General features: G+C 32.9%; 1 protein-coding gene across 5 annotated transcripts; it reads left to right on the top strand.

The window, feature by feature from the left end:
* Nucleotides 1-177: 177 nt before the first annotated feature.
* Nucleotides 178-6,395, top strand: LOC111416436 (uncharacterized). Of its 5 annotated transcripts, none has more exons than XM_071199380.1 (10): nt 178-404; nt 482-722; nt 790-807; nt 5,214-5,261; nt 5,441-5,488; nt 5,728-5,775; nt 5,857-5,874; nt 5,938-6,009; nt 6,066-6,111; nt 6,164-6,395. In XM_071199380.1, exons 1-10 carry the CDS (start codon nt 399-401, stop codon nt 6,165-6,167), a joined length of 549 nt encoding a protein of 182 aa, XP_071055481.1. In that variant the 5' UTR covers nt 178-398; the 3' UTR covers nt 6,168-6,395. The 5 variants fall into 5 exon arrangements, with proteins under 5 accessions (XP_071055481.1, XP_071055473.1, XP_071055468.1 ...); XM_071199372.1 differs by having other exon boundaries at nt 6,066-6,114; XM_071199367.1 differs by having other exon boundaries at nt 5,731-5,775; nt 6,066-6,395.
* Nucleotides 6,396-21,049: the final 14,654 nt, after the last annotated feature.

Here is a 21,049-nt window from a genome sequence, read left to right as displayed (position 1 = left end):
TTTAACTGAAGCTGTTTTGGAACATTGATTTTTATTAACTCAATTACCTTTTTATTATTGTATTAAAACTTTAAAATATATTTTCTTATTAGTTAATATTTATTTTTATAAAGTAAAACTTCTCTATATAGAATTTCTTTACTTAAACTTTTAGATCCCTTTATTAAGGGGTCCACTGCAAAGCAAGTTGGAGGGCTTAAATGCCTAGTTAGAAAGTTTCTTGGCAAGTTGTTACCGAACTAAGGTACTCCCAGCTATCATAACGCTTCATTTCCACAAGAATAACATTTAATCGATAGTTGTAATAGTTGTAATAATAACAACTTTCACATCCAAGTCTATGTCAAGGTGACATTTGTCTTAAGTCTAACATTTTCTCAAAAAAAAGTAAAATTAAAATGAGTGTAAGTATCTTTTATATTACAATATCCTTTGCATACATAACTATATAAATAATATTGACGATTAATTTGAATTTAAGTATTGTTGGAAAGGGTATACGCCTTTAATAACAGCAGTTATGTTGGTGTTTATAATTTCGACACTGTTTGTTATTGGGATGGTCACTTTATATGTATTATTGTCGTTAAGTGTAATTCAATATGAAAATTATGAACTTGAAAATGATGGTCATGTGTTAAAATCTCTTGACGCAAATCTTGATTGTGCGATGGCTTGTAAATACGTCGCGTTTTATAAAGGATGGAATCAACTTTCACCAGGTAACTATTTTTATGTATATTATGTATTTCAACATATAATTTTTCTTTATGTTATATGTTAACATAGAAAAGGAAATCAAAGCAGGTAATAAAATTGTTATAATTATAAAAAGGTGTTGAAAGCTCCAAGAGACGTCGTTGTTCACTAAATGATGTTTTTAAAACAAATCATTTCATAGAACATTTATTAGTTACGAGATGAAAACAAGGCAAGATATGAGCTTCATAACAGCATTATTAAATGTCCGTATATTACTTATTCAGAACGTTCATAAAATTGTTCTCTATATTAAAAACTAATTGTTATTCCTTTGAAACGAGTACAAAATTAATTTGTAATATTTGCATATTACAAATTAATTGGAGCAATTTATACTCAACTTTTCTAAATTTTTATATTGCATAGATTGATTAACAAAACTTTTAAAACGTCTATCAATAGATGATGGAATATTAAATTTTTAAAGCACAGTAGTTTAAAAATACATCGAATCATCAGCGTAAAATACTACGTCTGGTAATAGAAAAAAAGGGATATACTTTTTTCATTAAGATAATTTATGACATTAAATATAAGCACTGGTTCAATATTCCAATTTAGTAGTTGAAAAGCAATCTATTTACCTTCTGGGCGACATTAATTATCACCAAAATCTCAAAAAGAAGTTTGGACCTACTGCATACTATAATATTTTATAGAAAAACAGGATAATATTTTTTCTTTGCTTGCTTATTCTTTACTATCATTTCTGCGAATCTAATTGGTTCTTACAAATATAGTCTGATCACATAGAAGAAAATTTCCAGGATCGAATGGTCTGTCCAGTACACAAGATACCAAGTAATAGCACCCCCAAAGCCACAGAAAAATACATATATGTATGCAAGCTCTTGATAAATGGGAACATTCAATGTTGGTAAAAAAGAGAGTTCTATGTCAAAAATTTTGGGTGTATAAAACAACATAGAGATTTAGGTGAACAGTACTTTAAAGTATTTTTATAGAAAAATCATCTTGTTTAAAACTAAACAAGTATAAGCATTGAAACAAAAATTAATTTTTGTAATATTTTGTGCCAGTTTTATTTATTAAGGAGTGATATGAAATATGTTATAATATTTAAACGCAATTATATCGGCGATGGGGAATTCAAGGTCAAACAAGTATATGTAAATGTAAACAGTACTTATTAGGGATTAAATAGATGTACCCGTGGATCCACACAATTTAATCTGTGTTGCTAGAGCCCTCTATCAATAACTGAATAAACAATAAATTCGTATAAGTAGAGTTACTGTGTTAGATTTCATATTGTATTATAAAATTCTTAAAACTTAATAAGACATTTCAAAAATTTAATTGTGAACTATTGTGTCATATTTAGATATTCACTACGTCACATAATATATCTTTACTACTACTTTTGCTGTCTCCAGTTCGTTTGAGATTCAAATAAACGTTTTTTCAGAAAAACTACTACCTTTGTGTACAACCTATAATCAATGCGGTTCAGAAATTAGTTGCCATATGCACACACATTGTGATATACCATGCAAATATTTACACTGGTTTCCGGAAATCAGTTACCTTATATGCACACATTGTAATTTACCACGCTAATAATTATATTGGCTTCCATTACAAAATTTTGTGCCATGGAAAAAATGCCATCATTAGATGGTTGAGCTTTTACAAATTTTCTCTATCTATGTTCTCTATTTTACAAATGTTGTTTCAATATTAATATTTGGTGCTTGTACTTCGCATAATAGTCTGGTTCATGCAATCTAAAATTCAATTGAAAAGGTAAATTGTTATTATTACGGAAAATAAGATTAATATTAGTCGTCTTTCAAAAAAATATATGTTTTTTAATTTGCTAATTTGGGTTTTTAATTTGAGTGTATCATTGATAATATTAATATGAAATCTATAAATCATCTACGGTAATAATTAATCTCATTATGTTGTAATTACACAAATGTGGGAACCATTATAATCTAATAAGTAACTAACCGGCTACTAGTTATAGAGTCTTTAAAACTTCATAGATCACCTATTAAAGAAACTTTAACATTTCGATATGATCCAAGAAATAATTGATTTATTAAGAAGATACAAAAACGAAAACTTGAAATGCAAATAGAAGTGTGTTTTCAGGAAACATTAATTAGCCAACAGTACAAAAGGTGTAGTACAGCAGCAAAAATGCCAACAAAAGAAAAAAAGTTACTATGGAAAAAATACCTGGGGACGTCCAAGATTGAAGACTACGAAAAGTATAAACAAAAAAGAATAGAGACAAAACAGACTATCAAGGAAGCCAAAAAGCAGACGTGGGAGAGTTTTGGACACAGAATGGAGGCAAAGGAAACTCAAAACTACTGTACCGTACACTGAAGATCTTAAGGAAAGTTAAGAATTCGAACCAGAGATTCATCATAAACAAAAACGGGAGAATACTTACGTCGGAAGGGGAGGTAAAACAAAGATGGTTCGAATACTACATATAATTGTTGGAGGGAGAGATTCACATTGAGGAGCCAACACCGAGACTTACAGTGGCTTAGAAACTTAGGCAGATGTAGAAATGGTAGAGGTGGAGAGAGCGTTGGAAAAAAGTAATAATGGAAAAGCAGCTAGAGCAGACAACATAAAACCTGAGCTGTTGAACATTGGAATATATGGCAGGGAAATGCTTCTTGATATCTTGAACGTAACTTTATGTTCTTATTTTAAAAACAAAATTATTTCTTACGACACGTAGATATATGTTGATGGTTCTTCAAGATACAAAGAATGCATAAATGAAAATTTTGGCACAAGATTCATGAAAATTGTGAAAAATTCTAGTTACTTATTGGAATGTGGACGAAACACATGCGGTTTCTAGGTCTTATAATCTTCCCCTCTGTTTAGACCGTTAAGTATATTGTTCCTGATAAGGTCTGTCTCTGAAATATCTGCTGAGAAGTTGACTGCCAGCTACCTTTCCATGTCTTTGATGTCTTCAAGATCTTTATTTATACTATTCTTAACATGCTTTTAGTTTTGTTTGTGTCTTCGCGTATTTCAATGCCGTAAGTTATTATTGGGTGGATATAGCTATTATATCTATGCAGATATTTTACTGTCGATACGCATGACTTTGTTTGACCAAACAGTATCTGGTAAATAACCTGAAATTTTGAACACTTTGTTGATCTGATGTTTCAGGTAAGACAATTGCATGACTTGTTCGATGGGGGTATCGTTGACTATCGGCTTTTTACTAGCATATTTAGTTTATGAAGAGGAGACCTCTTAATTTAGGTCTTCACACACTAGACAGAACCTCTTAGTTGGCAATTATCGCGTTGTCGCCAGCGAAGCATATTATGAAGATTTTCTTTTAAACATGCTTGAACAAACTCAAGCAGATTCTTCAACAAAAATGAGTTGAGACTATCATCTTGTCAGATTCTACTTCCCCACGTTTACCAATCGCACTCTGTCAAACGATGAGTTGAACTTAATGGAATTTTCGTTTAGTTGTTTCATAACAAATTTCTAAAATTTGTTGTTCTTCGGCAATTGTAATAAGATTTTCTATCTTATTTTGTATTACACTTGTAAACAATTTTATTGATGTGTTTAGAAGAGTTTTCCAATGTAATGTTTTAGACTAGTTTTTCGCCTGTTTTAAATGTAGGGATTGTTACACTGCCGTTAGAATACTTGCAAAATTGGGTCCAAATGAGAGTTGTCGAACGATTTTCAAGGCACTAAAAATACTAAAATACATCATGTTTTATTCTATTATGTTTGAATTACATACATACAGAAAAAGAACATGTACCCAAGAACGCAGATACACAGAACTATCACACACGTCATGGATGTGACATACCACTACATAGAGTTTCAAAGTCACAAAATAACTTATTGAAAGCTTTGGACACTGAAAAATTCAAAAAAATAATGAAAGAAAAATTGTTGCAACATGAGATCTATGCAACAAGTGAATATTATGATAAAATACAAAGTATTAATATAATGTAAAAAATTTTTTTTATGTATTTTTTTTGTAGACGATATAAAGGTCATAAGGTTACGTTTTTGAATAAAGTATTATTATTATTATGCCAGTCCATAGAATTTCCTGACTGTTTTTTCCAAGTTTTTCTTTGACTTCTTCAATCTAATATCTAAGTTCCCAGCGATATTCTTAAATGAAAATCCAAAATTAGTAAACTAAGAAATATATTTTTTGAAAGACTACAATATTAATCTTAATTTTAGTACTATAAACAATAACACCCGTTTATCATTTTACAAATACACGGTTTTGAGAGTTATGACCACATAAAAAATGTATTATTATATGCATTATCGTATAGATTAAGCTTCCTAATTAGAGATTATTACTATACATGTAAAACTCTATCTAATTGGGGGCTGCAATAGCTGGGGGTTATCTTCTTATTAATCTATGCATGTATTATTTTTAGATGTTCTGAGAAAAGAAGAAAGGAAACCTAAAAACGTAGAAAAGAAGGGTAATTTATCACTTTAATAATATTACAAGTAGATGTAACAACTACTTTTGTTACTATCGTTTGAGTAAATCGATACAAATTCAAACCATCTATCCTCAAACCTCAATCTTACTCGAACCATTTAAACTATAATAGTTGAAATGGATCAGTAGGGTTGTCATTATCATTATTATTTCTAGAATTTACAAAGAAAGGAGAAAGAAAACCTGAGATCGTAGAAAAGAAGGGTAATTTATCATTTTTAATAACCTTACAACTTATAGAGTTAGTTCTAATTTAGCATTAATTTAACACTTCCCAATAATCAAACAAAATCCAATTTAAATCTCAGTAGTTGTTAAATATCATTTGAGTAAATAGGTAAAAGCTCAAACTTCAATTATACCCAAACCATTGAAACCACAACAGTTGCTAACAAATGAAACTTTATTACATCATAATGAAACATTATTATTATTATTTCTAGCAGTTACTTTGATTGACGAAGAAATTCCTGATGACGTACAACATGATGGTAATGTATTATTTTTGTATTATTACATTCTTTATCATTTACTATACTTTCAATTCTTTTTTATCTTTACAACGTTCATAGAACATGAAGTTAAAACAGGTAATGAATTTATGATTACACCTAAATGTTTAATACAATAATATTGTATTTGCTTATTTTTAGATGATCTTGTTAAAGATAGCGAAAAATTATTTCCAAAAGAAGTATGGAATGAACCTATTCCGAGATATGATGGTAATTAAATTATTTAGGTGTGCGTATTTCATTTTATATTACTACCTGTCTTTTAGAAGAGGAAGACTCGCCGATTTTGCATATAAACAAGAAAAGAAAATTGTGGTATTGTCCTCCAACATAAAATAATTAATTCTAATTAAAATATTTCTAGTTAATCTCAATACTAAAAGACAGAGAAATATCATTTACGTTAACAAAACGTTATATTTTTAATTCGAGTTCAATCTTCTACTAGCGTCGTAATCCGGGCACCTCCACCAAAATAAATCTACAAAAAAGTCGTGGATACATCTATTTATGATTATGTTAATTAATTTTAATAAATGTATCTTTGTTAATCTCAACATAGTAAAGATTAAAAAAAATTGTAGAAAGAAACTCAACCCTTATTTTAATTAATGAAGTCGAGAAAAGGGTATTATTCTCAGACGGTGCGGCGTCTTCATTTTTCGTTCCTTGCTTAAATTAGGTTCTGCTTCCGCAATGTGAAGTGATTAATTACAACTTCTAGTCGGATTTCATTGATTCGGAAGCAAATACTAGAATTTTCTAGTGTTTTCTTAACGTTAAATTGGCTTAATCTTTTTAATTAATTTAAATTATTTCGTTTTTTTTTAATATAAAGTCAACTCGCGTTAAAATACTAACCATCAATTAATTTTTAATTACCCTTATAAAAAGATGCATGTCAAGAAACATTTAGTGACTTGCACATGTTGATAGTTGATTCCAATACATTTATCTTCATTTAATTCGATCTAATTAATTTATTTAATGTATAAATTTATTCATGAAGTTTTACTGTAATTTATGTAAAGTTTCAACAATCCTTAAAGATATTAATACCTTACGATGTCGCCTGTCAGAACATAAAGTTATAGGCTTTAGAAACTAGGTTATTCATGGTAGAGCGATGCGGATTGCGTTTTATTATTTCTAGAGATAAGGCGGGGCTGGACTGAATTACTCTACTTGGCCTATCTGCACCAATTTGCATATGTAACGTCACTCAAGTAACGATTAACTTAATGCGTGTTATCGTTCTTGTGAAATATTAAATTAAATTAAAACCGTATTATTATAAGACGAAAACTTTGAAACATCTACTTAAATCTTAGTTAAAATGGGGTTTAAATTATCTTGATATTCTGTACCATTATTAAATTGAACCCTTTTTCATATTATAGAGTCTACCCGCGGCGGTTAACATTTTGAAAGAAGAGGCGCGGGACTAATTTCCAATTCATCTCGACCGAGTAAGTTTTGAACGGCCGCTTTAAGATTAATTTGTATAATGAGTTTGTCGATTCCGACGTCCCACAATTTTAATAAGGGAAACTTTTCCCAAGTACCCTTTTCCCCAGTTGGCGTCAAAACGGGAGCAATAGCTCGGATAATGACTTTAAGAATGGAGCTGGGGCCGCATCCAGCTTGGCCCCAATGTGCAGCAATATTTAATTATTCTGTCATGGTGTAGATGCCGGGACGCTATAATTCATTTTAGTTCTGGCCGCCCCAGAGATTTATCGGGTGGCGTACGCTTATGGCGTTGAATGTCTTAAATTAAGAAGCACCGTATGCTGTATATAAAGTAAATTTAGTTCTTCACGATCGATATTATACATTTTACTAAGTGTTTTGAAGCAGGTGTATGTGTAAAGCACTATTCTATAGAAATCGAGCTATCGATAACGTCAATACCGTCAAGTTGGAAAGAAATCAACTTCTACCTATTCACAATAGAAACTTTCGAAATTCAATCGAAATCCGTTCCGAAGCAGATAAATTAATTTGAGGACAAGTAAAACTTCACTGTCGGTCTTTATGCACCGGTATTCAATTCGTCTAAGCTTCGAATTTGAATGCTTCTGAATTCCCATCTAGTATAAGAACGGATCCGATCCTGTTAGAATTGATTTTTAAAGTATATTACAAAAAACATATAGGCAGTGATAGGATTTAACTAGAAAATTTAAACCTGAATTTATTTATGCTGAATAAAAAATGAATGCAAAATATCGTTTGTAAAAGCTTTTGTACAATAGTTTTAATTTCCTGTTTAACATGCAAGAGAGGAAACCGAGTTAGCTATTAGATAGCGCTTTAATTTGACTAATTTTACAACGACAGCCTTCCCAGCCTAGCACGCACGACTCGCAAAACGTGTTTAATTAAAACCGGGTCCCGAATAAAGAAACCGGATGCTCCGATTCCGTTTATTAAGGACGATAAATCCATAGCGATTATTCGAAGGATGCAAATGCAGAGGAGCACGTTTTCGTGTTTGGGCGAAGTATTAAATTTAATATCAAAGTTCGTCCTCCTAGTATGCAATCACAGATTTCGTATCTCGTATTTTATTTTGATACAAATATTCATTTTAATTTTGTGACCATCATAATCATTAAACCTAATTAGATTTTTTAAATGGGTTGTTATCAATCATTATATTCCCGTTTATTGGTAATATTTCACTTGATGGTAAAGTAACGTTAACCGGTTCATTGCACCATGTTTTTTCTCATCTCTTTGCTATGGTCTTCCCTACCAATAGGTGGGTGAATAATAAAACGAGAATAAGTGGCAATTTTAAAATTTTATGACGTCAACTCAACAGTAGTCTTCGACCTTGTTAAGCTTATTCGTGCAGACGTTTTGTTACGACTTCCATGAACTAATATGCAACTGACACCATTTTGAAATATTGAATACTGTTTGACTGTATAAGATGGGACAAAATGACATCGGATATAATTTGCTTCATATAATTCATTTTGATATTTTCTTATTTGATATGATTTCTTTTTTATATACGAGTTGAATTAAAAGTTGTCAAATCTGTGGAGAATATTTTCTATGGCTGTTGAAAAGTTATATGGAAGCAAATGGGATTCTAGTAACTACAATGATTCAGGGGAGACAGAGCAATCAAGGTTGTTAACATACGGTACAATCGTTAAGAAATGTAGAGTTGTAATTATTATTTCGTTTATATCGATCGTAGATACATTTAATACCGAAGATGCTTTTCGGATTATAATGGCGAAACAATAATACCGCTTATTTTTACGGCCATGCAGTTGTAATACTGAATGACATATTCTCTGTCACAGATGTTGATATATTTGCCGATGAGATCCACACCTTCACCATCAATCGCGATGATGGCAGCTATCAAAATGATTTCAGGTTATATCTAGTTATCAAACCTTGGTTAATATCCCAATAAGCCTTCAGTGTGTAATTCAAGGATCGTGCTGGATGTGGTACTTCTTTAAATGTTATAAATTTTGCGTGAAGAAAAGTGCCCCTTACTTTGGTTATGGATCTTTTGATCACTAAAATTTATCGCCAAACAATTAGAAAAACTCATTTCTACGACAATTCTCAATATTATGAAAATTATGCCAAAATGGATAATGAGAACAAAGTGGTTCATCAAGCCTAAATAAACATGGGAAACGTGGTGAATCAACAATGACAACGGAAATGCGAACAAAAGCAGACCACACTAAATCACAGAAAACCTCAAATCAAACATAGAATCGAAGGGAATTCAGATTTCTGAATTAACTAGTAGCATTGTAAAACAAGCCGCAACCTTCGAAACACGACAAATCGGCGTAAATATAGAATGTAAGTATATTGCAAACAAAATTAAGCCCATTTAACAACTTTACTGATGAAATTTATTGCATAACCTTTTCGATTTTGAAATCTTGTTTAATTACTCCAAACCTCTTACATTTGAAACAAAATGTTTTTTGAAATGGCGGTGTTCTGCATACTTTATGGAGATCTTTAGGAGATAGAGTTGGCGAACAGCTCTTCTTCAATTAGTGACTCGACCGGCACGAACGAACTGAAGTGATAATGGTAACCCATAATTTGATTGACATCGATGATAAATGATTGATCTCGAAGGTTCACTTTTAAATTAGAGCTAAAGTTCTCTACGTGCTCTTTTTATCTCTCTCATCTATCCAAGCTATTTATGGCAAGATTTTGAAGGACTTGTCTGCGACTGCACTGTTTTTTATCTAGCTTATTGCTCCAGATACTACAGCACTCGTATAAGCCTCATCCAGCCACGTGTTAGTATTTGACCATACGGTAAAAACTTGAAATCAGATTCTGGCTTTGAAATCATAGGGTAACTCATGTAACTTCTAGCGAGTGTTCTGAGATTGCAATCTTCTTTGGGCTTTCTTTCTCCGCCTATATGATTGACTAATGTTGTTGACTTTCCTAGATTGTCGTGTAATGTGGGAAGAATGTCATAAAGGAAACATGAGGAGTTGGAAAAGAGAAGGTTGAGCGGTGGGATAATCAGGAAGTTATATGTGAAAAACTTACGTCAGGGAAAAATTAGAGACGTTCTTCCGATACTGCAAAAAACATGGATCGAGGATAAATGTTGAAATGGAAAGTTGAAGCAGAAGAGAATAACATTAACAGTGCGGACGGAAAGCCAAGAGCGGCAAGAAAAGATATGAATGAAGTTGTAATAGAAAAAATTCGGAGTCATATAATGTACTTCGAAGAGATGGTAAAAGAAATCAATTGGCAAAACATTGTTGAGAGTAATCGAAAAAATCCGCATGTGTGGGAATGTAGGCTGTTCATAGACAAACTAAGAATGAGGGAAATATTTGATAGAATAGTAATGGATAAATTAATACTGAATATACCAAGAAGCTTTCTGTAGGACAGAAGTAAGAAGGCCGAACTTATCGTCTAATATTGCTGTTGTCTGCGCTCCGCACGCTTTGTGGAACAGTTGTTGAGGGGCAGGATAGTGGATGTATATATTCGCAAAGAATTCAGCAATACTAACCACTATGAGTTTAAGAAGGAAATGTGGATTGATGATATTCTGGACATGTTGTTAGAGAATTCGAGTATGATAAAAGAGAAATACGCCTTTGGTCTATTACGTTTATGGTTAGATATTTGTGGAGAAACTGGTATCTTGCGATAGCCATCAATTTTGAAATAGTTTATATTGGCAGAAATCAGTAAAGACTTGTTTAAAGTATTTCATGGCTAGAAAAGCGTTACTGGAATTTAGCTAGATGGTAAAACTACACGACCGAGAAGGGCGCGATACTATTGGTTTATAAGAATCGAAATTTATGTCGGCGCGCTAGAAATTATTTCATAGATATTCATATAAACCAATAGTGTCGCCTGCGGTTTACTGCCCCTGTTTATAGTTTGCTGCCTATCCCGGACTTGTACTTTAAGGCTAATGATTCGGCGTTACGCGAACGGATCGATTATGGGTCGTTGGATAATTATAACAGAATCAAATCGGGGATGTAGAAGTAATAGCCAAAGCGGACGATCTTTTGTTCGTCATTAATACGCTATACCTGGACAGTCATAAAGAAAAGGGGCATAGCATTGGAAATTATGATCGGATAACTCAAGAAAAATAAAATTATTTGCCCCCGTATAAAACATAAATTAAGTAACTTCAGGACAAGTTCCAAAAAAAGGTGATTCTAAGATTTTGAAAGGCGTATGCAAGGAAAATGGAATCTCTAAGTGTAGTTATTGATGATGGATTGGTACGTTGATTGGTATTAAATCATCTACAATATTTGAATTTAAAAAATAATTTTATTCTACCACATTAACTTGTTATATTTTGAATTGTACATTTATCAATTCGTTTTTGTTGTTTTGTAAATTTTATAACAAATCATTTTAAAACAATTTTACATGGCACACTTTGTGTGGTACATAGCTCACTACAATGGAATTCATATCATTTATCCTCATTGGGAATACGTAATGAATTATCTGAGTTATCTCCAGATTGAAATCTATAATGCGGGGTGAATTGAAGAACTTTGACAGAAAGACAGTGTTTTATTGCAGCATCATTATCCATAGACGAGACGATAGCCGAATATTGGGCGGTGAAAGGGAAAATTTGCAATTACTATTTATGAGTTGGAAAAGGGCAAGTAAGATGATTGGGGAGATCTTGGCTATTTGGAAAAACACTTCGAATAACTTTCACAACGGAAAAATTATCTTCCTGTGTGCTCATTCAATTATAGATAAGTAGTTTGGTTAAAATTAATATGCATTAATTTGCTCCTACATGACATGAACCCAAGGGAAAATTTTATCCAACATCATGTTATAGAGAACAATTCGTGCAGCTTTAGATCTGTGGATTCCCCGAAATTCATGCTAGGAAAGTGCAACAAATACGCAGTGGTCAAGTATTCAGGTTTCTATTACAGATGGACCTATAATGAAGGGATGAGATAAATTGTGATAATATCTGGTCTTGAAAGAAAGAATACAGTTACTTCAATGCGACCAATTTACCGCCCACACTTTGAAGAGATGAACCTATATAAAACATTATCATTTGAAATCTTTTTGATGCTATTTACTCTTTTATCTGATACTAAGAAATCGGTGATGTTGTTTCCTGACTGACGTTGTAGTGTTCTCACTTTGTACGAAATTGACGTACCCCTCGCACACCACCAGCAAATTGTAGTAATGACAAAGATCTTTCTATTTCCGTATTTGAGTCTGGTCGTACGTCTGAGTTCTTGTTCTCTGTGTTTCATTGAATCCTTCTCGCCCTTTTCGAATCATTACAAATCTACCAGGAATCTAAGTCTTGTAATTTCTGTAAAATTAAAATTAAACTTTTCATCTTACCTACAGATACGTTATATTTTTAGACTGTAGTTGGGAATTTTTCAGTTTTAAATGAGGTCGACTTTCATCTACCCCTACAATGTTACATCGTCAATATGTTTACAAAATCGATAGTTCCTTAATAACTTCATAGTCCATTAGTTAATGCACGGAACTATTTAATATAATTTGCCATAGAATCAAAGGCAGTGTACTGTTTTCCATGGAAAGGATTGGAACTTGTTGACAGGTTCCTTGCATAATTAATGTGCTGAATGCAGAGTATATTGAAATATTTCAAAGAAATGAATACTTCCCTTAATAAAATGTTTTCTATAATTTGTACATTTACTTATCAAAATATTTTCACGTCAAGATGATAAACACTATTAAATGATATCTTGAGATTTACTTGTATATAATCATTTTGTCTTTTTCACTTTGACGATGATATTTTAGGTTTGCAACCTGATGTTTAATTTACGCGGGAATTGATTCACTTTTACGAGGTTGCATCACCAACAATTTGCCGTTGGTGTATTGGCGTATGTTAAATTGCTCCGTTTTGAAAACCAATGTGTTATTATATCGTTTGTTGTAATTAATCTGTGCTTCAATGTATGTGTATACAGAGATCCTGTGTAATATTTCAAAATAATTTGCTATGAATTATCTATTTCAATTTATGAATGTGTAATTTGAAACTTTGAATAATCAATATGTCAGATACTAAGCGATTTAAGAAACTGTTATCTCTTTTACAATTTTTATTTTACTTCTTCAAGGTTAAATGATTTACACAAAAAAAATGTTTAGAAGTGGATCTATACAAACTAATAAAAAGTAAACCCTCTCCATTAAATGCTGAACTAAAACTATTTGTTGCAAGTAAATAATTCTGCTTCAACCAATTTCGAGGCAGTAATACTGTATCTAGAACACCTAATGAGAATAAATGAAGGTAGCATTTATCTCCCACAGCAAGTATTCAATACAGAGGAGAAAATAATGCCTTCTAGAAGTTTTATACTCAAAAATAAAAAAGAAATACCCCTTGTTTTAAAGTAGCCACAAGATCGCCTTTCTATGATATTTTGTTCAAATATTTGTTGGTATTATCAAACCATCATTGGTTTATTATTATTACATTGTTATTCTTGGTTAAAAAATAACTATATTGTATTTAAAATTTTGTGGTTCATAGATAATGTTGCAAGTCGTCATTACATCAAAACACTTTCAAAATGATGCTAGCTAATTTGGAAGGTGGGACCAAGCTGACTTTACCACAATGCTGGAAAAATTACAACATAGCTAATTGGATAAAAAATATTCAAGAGTCGCGATACCCTACCCTACCATAGTATTCCTCCCTTTGTCGCTGCTTATAACGACCTTTGCCTGCCTTAATCTCTCTGCAGTCCTCCCCCAAGATTTTACAATGCACACTTCCTTCCACCTTCTCCTTAAAACGCACCGCTCGCTTACCCGCTTCCACTCTCACGTTATGTAACTTCATTTCTTTTCTGATTATATATCCTGAAGTGTCCCTAACCAACTCCAACACTTACCTCCAGTTCCTGGTCTGCACATCCTATTATGCAGTTGTTATCAGGAGATGTATTTAGCGATTTTTAATTGACAGGTATTAAAGGGGCTACTTAAGTCACATGATTCAGAACTGACAGATAAAAACCTAAACCGGTCCATACACTGTGATGCAAAACTGTCACATTTGCACGCAGAGCTAATGCACACAAGCAAATGTCACGGTCCGTCGTGTCACGCTTGTACGTGTGGAGACAGTTCATGCCATTCTTCTCAGTTTTAAATTGATCGCAAGCGTATTATTCAAATTTGTTTACGAAATGGGTGTTCGTAAGCAAGAAGACGTTATGCGTGAATTTATAAGTGTGTAGCAAAGAACTCTTTGGAAAGTGAACAGTAGTGAATATACAGGGTGATTCGGGAGGAAATGGAAAGATTTTAAGGACATGTCTAGGAAGCTAAAATAAGCAAAATAAGCCCATATGTTCAAATCCGATTTTCATTTGTTTCCGAGATAATTAGGTTTTTCTTTTTAAAAAGTTAATCAAGTTATGTTTGACAACGTTATCCTATATGACAATTTGAAACAAAATGTCAATTAAAGTGATAGTTGTAATTGTTACGAAATAATAAAAATGCCTCACATTTTCAGTCATAGAGAATATGCAGATATGGTGTTTGTTTATGGTTTTTGTAATGGTAATACTGTTCGTTCAGTAGAAGAGTATCGACGTCGTTTTCCGAATCGAAGAATTCCTAATAGGCAAGTGTTTCAAACTGTTTTTACACATGCTGGCGAAAGTGGAATGTTCCCAAGTGCAAGCATTGTTTCTGAAAAACAGCAAGGGCTCAGTTTGGAACATGAAGAAAATATTCTGGATGTTGTAGAAAATAATCCAGGGATAAGTACAAGGCGCATGGCAATACAATTTGAAATTCCACAAACAATGGTTTGGAAAACATTAAAGCGGCAAGGCTTAAACGCTTTTCATTTGCAGAAAGTACAAAATCTCCAAGAAGGCGATTATCCATTAAGACTACAATTTTGTCAATGGATTCGTGAAAACAGAAGATTACTTAAATGCATATTATTTTCTGATGAAGCTCAATTTACTCGAGATGGAATTAACAATTACCATAATAATCATCGATGGTCGGACGAAAATCCTCATGCCACGCAAGAACACAATTTCCAACATCGGTTTAGTATTAATGTATGGTGCGGCATTCTAAATGATCAGTTGTTTGGTCCTTTTGTGTTGGATGGCCGTCTTACTGGGGAAGGTTATTTACATTTTTTGGAAGACCATTTAGAGGAAATATTGGGCGATGTACCTTTGAATATTCGACAACATGATGAAGCACCTCCTCATTATTCAAATAATGTGAGGAATTTTCTAAATACGCATTTCGGCGATCGTTGGATTGGCAGAGGAGGCCCGCACCCTTGGCCACCGAGATCACCGGACCTCACTCCTCTAGATTTTTGTCTTTGGGGATGGATGAAGTCCTTAGTTTATGCTAGGAAAGTGGACACAAGGGATGCGCTACTAGATCGTATTCTTAATGCTGCGGCGTTCATTAGAGCGAATCATCGTTCACTGAAACTGGCTACCAGGTCCATTTATAAACGCGTAAATAAGTGTATCGAAGTGGGTGGTGGAGTTTTCGAAAATTTAATGTGAATTAATGCTACTTGTTTTTTGGGTTTGTTAGTTTAGTAATAAATTTTGCTTTAATTTTGAAATTATTATTGTTCAAAATATCTCAAACAAATGAAAATCGGATTTGAACATATGGGCTTATTTTGCTTATTTTGGCTTCCTAGACATGTCCTTAAAATCTTTCCATTTCCTCCCGAATCACCCCTGTATAGATAGAAATAAAAAGGATGAAGGTTATCAGCTGCTAGTAGAAGTTTTTAAGCAAATATCAGCCATTCTACAATTTTCAGACTGTCGATTCTCAACTAGGCATCCCATTATCAACCGGACAATATTATTCACAATTTTCAAGCGAATAATGTATACTATTATTTTTAAATAAAGAACTGTAGAAAGCTTTATATATTTCACTTGTTCGTACAATAGAGTTAAGATACATAAGGACATTGTGCATGATAACAAAACACTGTCATTTTAGTGCATTTTCAAAATTAACATTTCCACTATTCTTGATATGTAACATCCCCATCGTCATCATGCCAAGGCACGCCCCGATCATCAGTAAAGTACCTTACAGAACGTTCTCGGACATTTTTTGCAACCATGCGCAAATAATTTCTATAATCATCGACTTCTAACCGTAATTCGTTCAGTAAATTCTCATGAGAATACTATTTCCGTTTTTTTCAGCAAATTTTTTACCCATTTTCTTCTCTTCCTTTCTTTCTTCTACTTCATTACTATTGTGATAGCAGTAGCAATTAAATATAAATCATGATGCCGTATTACATTCATTATAACTAACAAGTGACTCCTTTCAGTCGCAACTCACTATGAAACTGATACTCACTATAAAGCTGACAAGTAAATTTGAAACGTGTGTTCCATAATTTTCGTTTCACATTTACTCGCATGCAAACATGCTTCAGTTTTGCATCACCGTATTGCAAAATTACAGTATTAAAAAATTAATTTTATTTATTGTTACCAAATCGCGTATATACTCTGTTTTTAAACCAGGAGGAGTAAACGCGACAGTCAGATTTACACTAGGAAAAATCACCAGAAAATATCACTAGATATTTTGGCGGTAAATTTAAATTAATAATTATTATTATTTATTTATTTACTTATTACTGTATTTATTTTCGTTTGTTATTGTCAACACTAAACATACAAATTAACATTGAAGTTATGAGTGTATTTATTTTAAAATATAATTTTACAAAAGTAAATAAAATAAAATAAAATGAAACTGTCGAATGATCAATAACCTAACCGTCAAATTCAAAATCAAAATTCAAAATTGCCTGTGTGTGAACCTTCCTCGCATTCAACCAATCACGTGCAAGGTCAATCTGGTGACAAATTTAAAATACTCCTCCTGGTTTAAAAACAGAGTATAGCAATACCAATACTGTGATATTGGTTGCATACTTGCAATGATGACGTCGGGTGCGATAATTAATTAACACACTGTATCGGTCCCTTAAGACATTTTAGAATGCAATCCATCCAAACCTTATCAGATAACGACCTTTAAAGGCGCAATGCAGGGTAAATTGGGTAAAGTTGTAACTGCTTAGATTTGATGACCAGTAGGTACAATTACTATTAAATAACTGATGGATACAAACGTTAAAAATATACACTCACATTAGCAAACAAACGAAGCAGTTTAAATTAGTTTTCTTCGTACACATTATTAATTTGGTAGTTCTCTAACATTGGCTTTACATAGGAAATTGCCTGCCATCATCACACTATTACATCTCAACAATCCATGTCAGTCACATAATATGTAACAAAAATATTTAACTGTTAGTAACCGTTTTAATCGTCGTTTAGTTGATTACATTTGTGATATCACATTAAAGTAAGAGCTCGTGTATAAATTAAATTTTGTGAAAAAATTTCCTTAACTATTTCCTTATATATTAACATAGCACCCTATATTTATAAGATAATGAATTCCTCAACTTCTCCAAAAAAACCTAAAATATTTATTAGAATCATTATTGTTGAAGAGAACCATTGATACGTATCGATTTGTTTAGTTGCACAACGAGGGGGGTCTGACTAACTTCCGCGTTATTACCAGTTCCAATAACTGTTTGTCGATAACATCGTCTCGGCATCCAAGAGCTTGCATTACGCTACAATTGTTAAGATGCTGTCACATCCAGTTAGGAGTTCGGCGACGCGGCCCCGTTACATTGCCTCTCGTTTGACCGATATTTACTTAATCCGCGAGTTTACATGCGAACATCGCAACGAGAACACCTCGAGCGCCGTTGCCTTATAACGGGCGTGTTTCGGCTACCGAAAAAATGCGCATGCAAAGGCGTTCCCAATCGATTTATTAAACCTCCTCCGGGCAATCGTAATAAACCGGTCGATACGCGCGCTCTGACCCAGAATCCAATGCAGAACACCCGACGATGCAAACGTATTTAAAATTTTATCCGCGACATACGCCGTTTTTCAACAACTTACTTCCACTATTCTATTTATTAAATTCTCAATAAATGAATATCGGTCATTTTCTTTATCTTAATTCTTTGATATTCTAAAGATAAAATAACTCTACATGAATTCTTTATATTTTGCAAGATGTTACAATGAAATTATTGAAGAAGGCGTACTGTATTTCGAAATCGTTTGCGCGTGCATGATATTTCACGTTTAATTAAGCTCGTAAATCATCCGTTCGGTTCACGTTTCCGCATTCAAGGCGCAGACAACGACGATTCGACGTGTGCGCCGGGTTCGCTCGCCTCAGATCAATGATCAAAGTCTTTTCATCTTAGACACCGCCGGAACCAGCTACCAGAAAGACATGCTTTAAGAGCGTCGGCGTTAAATAATCGAAGAAGTCAATCTTTTGCGTTTACATCTATGATGTCATTAGCCTCTAGACAAGAGATTAAGAAGACTTCAATTGGCATTGATGTTTCAAAGTTATTTTTTAACGTTAATATTCTGAATGAAATATAGATGTGAAATGTAAAGAAATTGAACGGTATGATTACAAATTAAATGTACATTTATACCTGTTCCGGGTATGAACATTAACCGTTGGTTCGTGTTTCGAGCTCGGTGAAAATTGAGTTTTGAAGCAAAAAATTCAGTTACCTGACGTTTCGGGTGGTATTTAAATCATCCCAATTTCGGCGGAAATATGAATCCCTCGTTTCCACCTACATTTCCGTCTGGACAAAAAAAAGAAACGTATAGCTGCCCTTGTTAGCAACCCTGTATAAAATAATCAACTGAGGGAGTTGTGTTGCAAACGGGAAATGCGATATCCGTTTCTTCAACGGGAACGGTTCCGCGGGTGGTACTTCGTCCGACCTGCCCTCAGGTGCCGCTTTGATGTCGGTACGTTCGCGTCAGTTGAAATAATACATAATTACTTACTGCGTATGCTGTCATTAGCGAAAGACCCTCGGGCCTTGGGATAGGTCTCTGCTGGGCCCAGGACCGAGAACCCCGATGTCGACGACTACATTCGGCGTTAATATGGTAAAAGTTTCGCAAACTGTAGCAATTTCTGTCTGACTTAACGTGCAAAGCGGATTTCTGGAGTACCAGGAGAAGCATGCCGTAACCGTTTTGTATTTTCCCAGAGCTGTTCGCTTTGTGCAATTATCGCGCAATTATCGCATGTACTGTATGAAACAAAAGCTACGTGCTATGAGGAAGACAAAGGTAAATACTTTTAACTAAACCGTATAAACCTAAACCTTATCCTGCTTCTAAATGATTGTAAATGATCTTTTATATTAAATTATTTGTTTGACTCTAAATTATTTATTTCTATTGTAGTTGGATATAACATCGAATTTCTTAGAAAATGATTTTGCTCTGATTATAATGAAATTGTTATAGAATAGTGAATAACTAACGAAGGTTGCAGTATTCATCAATTTGTGAAAACTCGTGGAAATGTCTTTCAAATTAATTCCGAATATGTTTTACATAACTCGTAAACAATGCAACAAAAGTAAGTACTTCCATAGCTTTCATTGTCATTTCGTTGTTTAGTCCACAGTTACTAATTACTTTTAAAGTCCTTTATTGTACCAATAATGTTGATAATGGTTTCACTACAAAGCATAAGTTAATGGAAATTGAATGACACGTTAAAATCTGTTAAAATCAAATAAATCGTAAAGATTCTGCGATGGTTTTTTATAACATATATTGCCTAATATTTTAATATGTATTGTATTGAATTGATATAGTATCAGTATTGGGTGAAATCACACTGCGTTGTAATTCAAGCTTGAGGCGAAGCACTACAATATGTGCTGTTCAGTATTATATCAATATGGCATTAATTATAGTATTGTATTGATGTTCTGATGTTTCTGTCTCGTATTGTTCGCATATTTAACCTCGGAGCACATTTCTAGTATAAATTTTTTCTTTATCTTAATCTTTTACTTACTATCCGTGCCAAAAGTCAACGCCCCTCACTTTAGATATCAATATCTTCGCAACCACCACATGAAAAGAATTGCGGTAAAGTTTGTTATAATCACTGAAAAGAAATTATTTTGGATAGTAATTCCTGAAACTTTTCTAAACACTTTCCATAACTTAACAACCTTTATACAATTGATGAAGAAAAAGCATGGTAAGTCCTGATTAGCATGATACAAACGATTTAACCCATGTCGTTTAGTAGCAGTTGTTTCTTTGCAAAACTTAGATCAGAAAACAGCGTCTGAATAAAAATACACAACTGGATTCTACATCAGTAGAATCATTAATGAAGATTCTTTAGTTTAAACACGTTGAGCGACAGAAGTCTTAGAAGAGCTTTTTGATAGTAGAATATGAGAATTTTAAAATATTATCAAGCAATAGGATATATATAAATAAACATTGAAAGTTATACAGTAAGCCTTTTTTGTGCTAATATATGCATGAGTTTACAGTTCACCATATTTTCGATAATCTTATCAAAACATTAAGTTAAACTTATTGGCCGACACTTTATTTTCTTTCTTTATATGTACTTCAATAGATTTTACCGTGCATTGGAATAATTTGCGCTAACCCAAATACGATGATCAATTAGCGATCAAAACTTCCAAAATCAACGTTATTTCTCTTTGCGGTATATAACTCGTTTAATTCTGTGG

The sequence above is a fragment of the Onthophagus taurus genome, chromosome 1 (assembly GCF_036711975.1).
Source record: "Onthophagus taurus isolate NC chromosome 1, IU_Otau_3.0, whole genome shotgun sequence".
Taxonomy (NCBI): Eukaryota; Metazoa; Arthropoda; class Insecta; order Coleoptera; family Scarabaeidae; genus Onthophagus; species Onthophagus taurus.
Note: the sequence above shows the minus strand (reverse complement) of the source record. Positions and strands in the feature narration are given on the sequence as shown.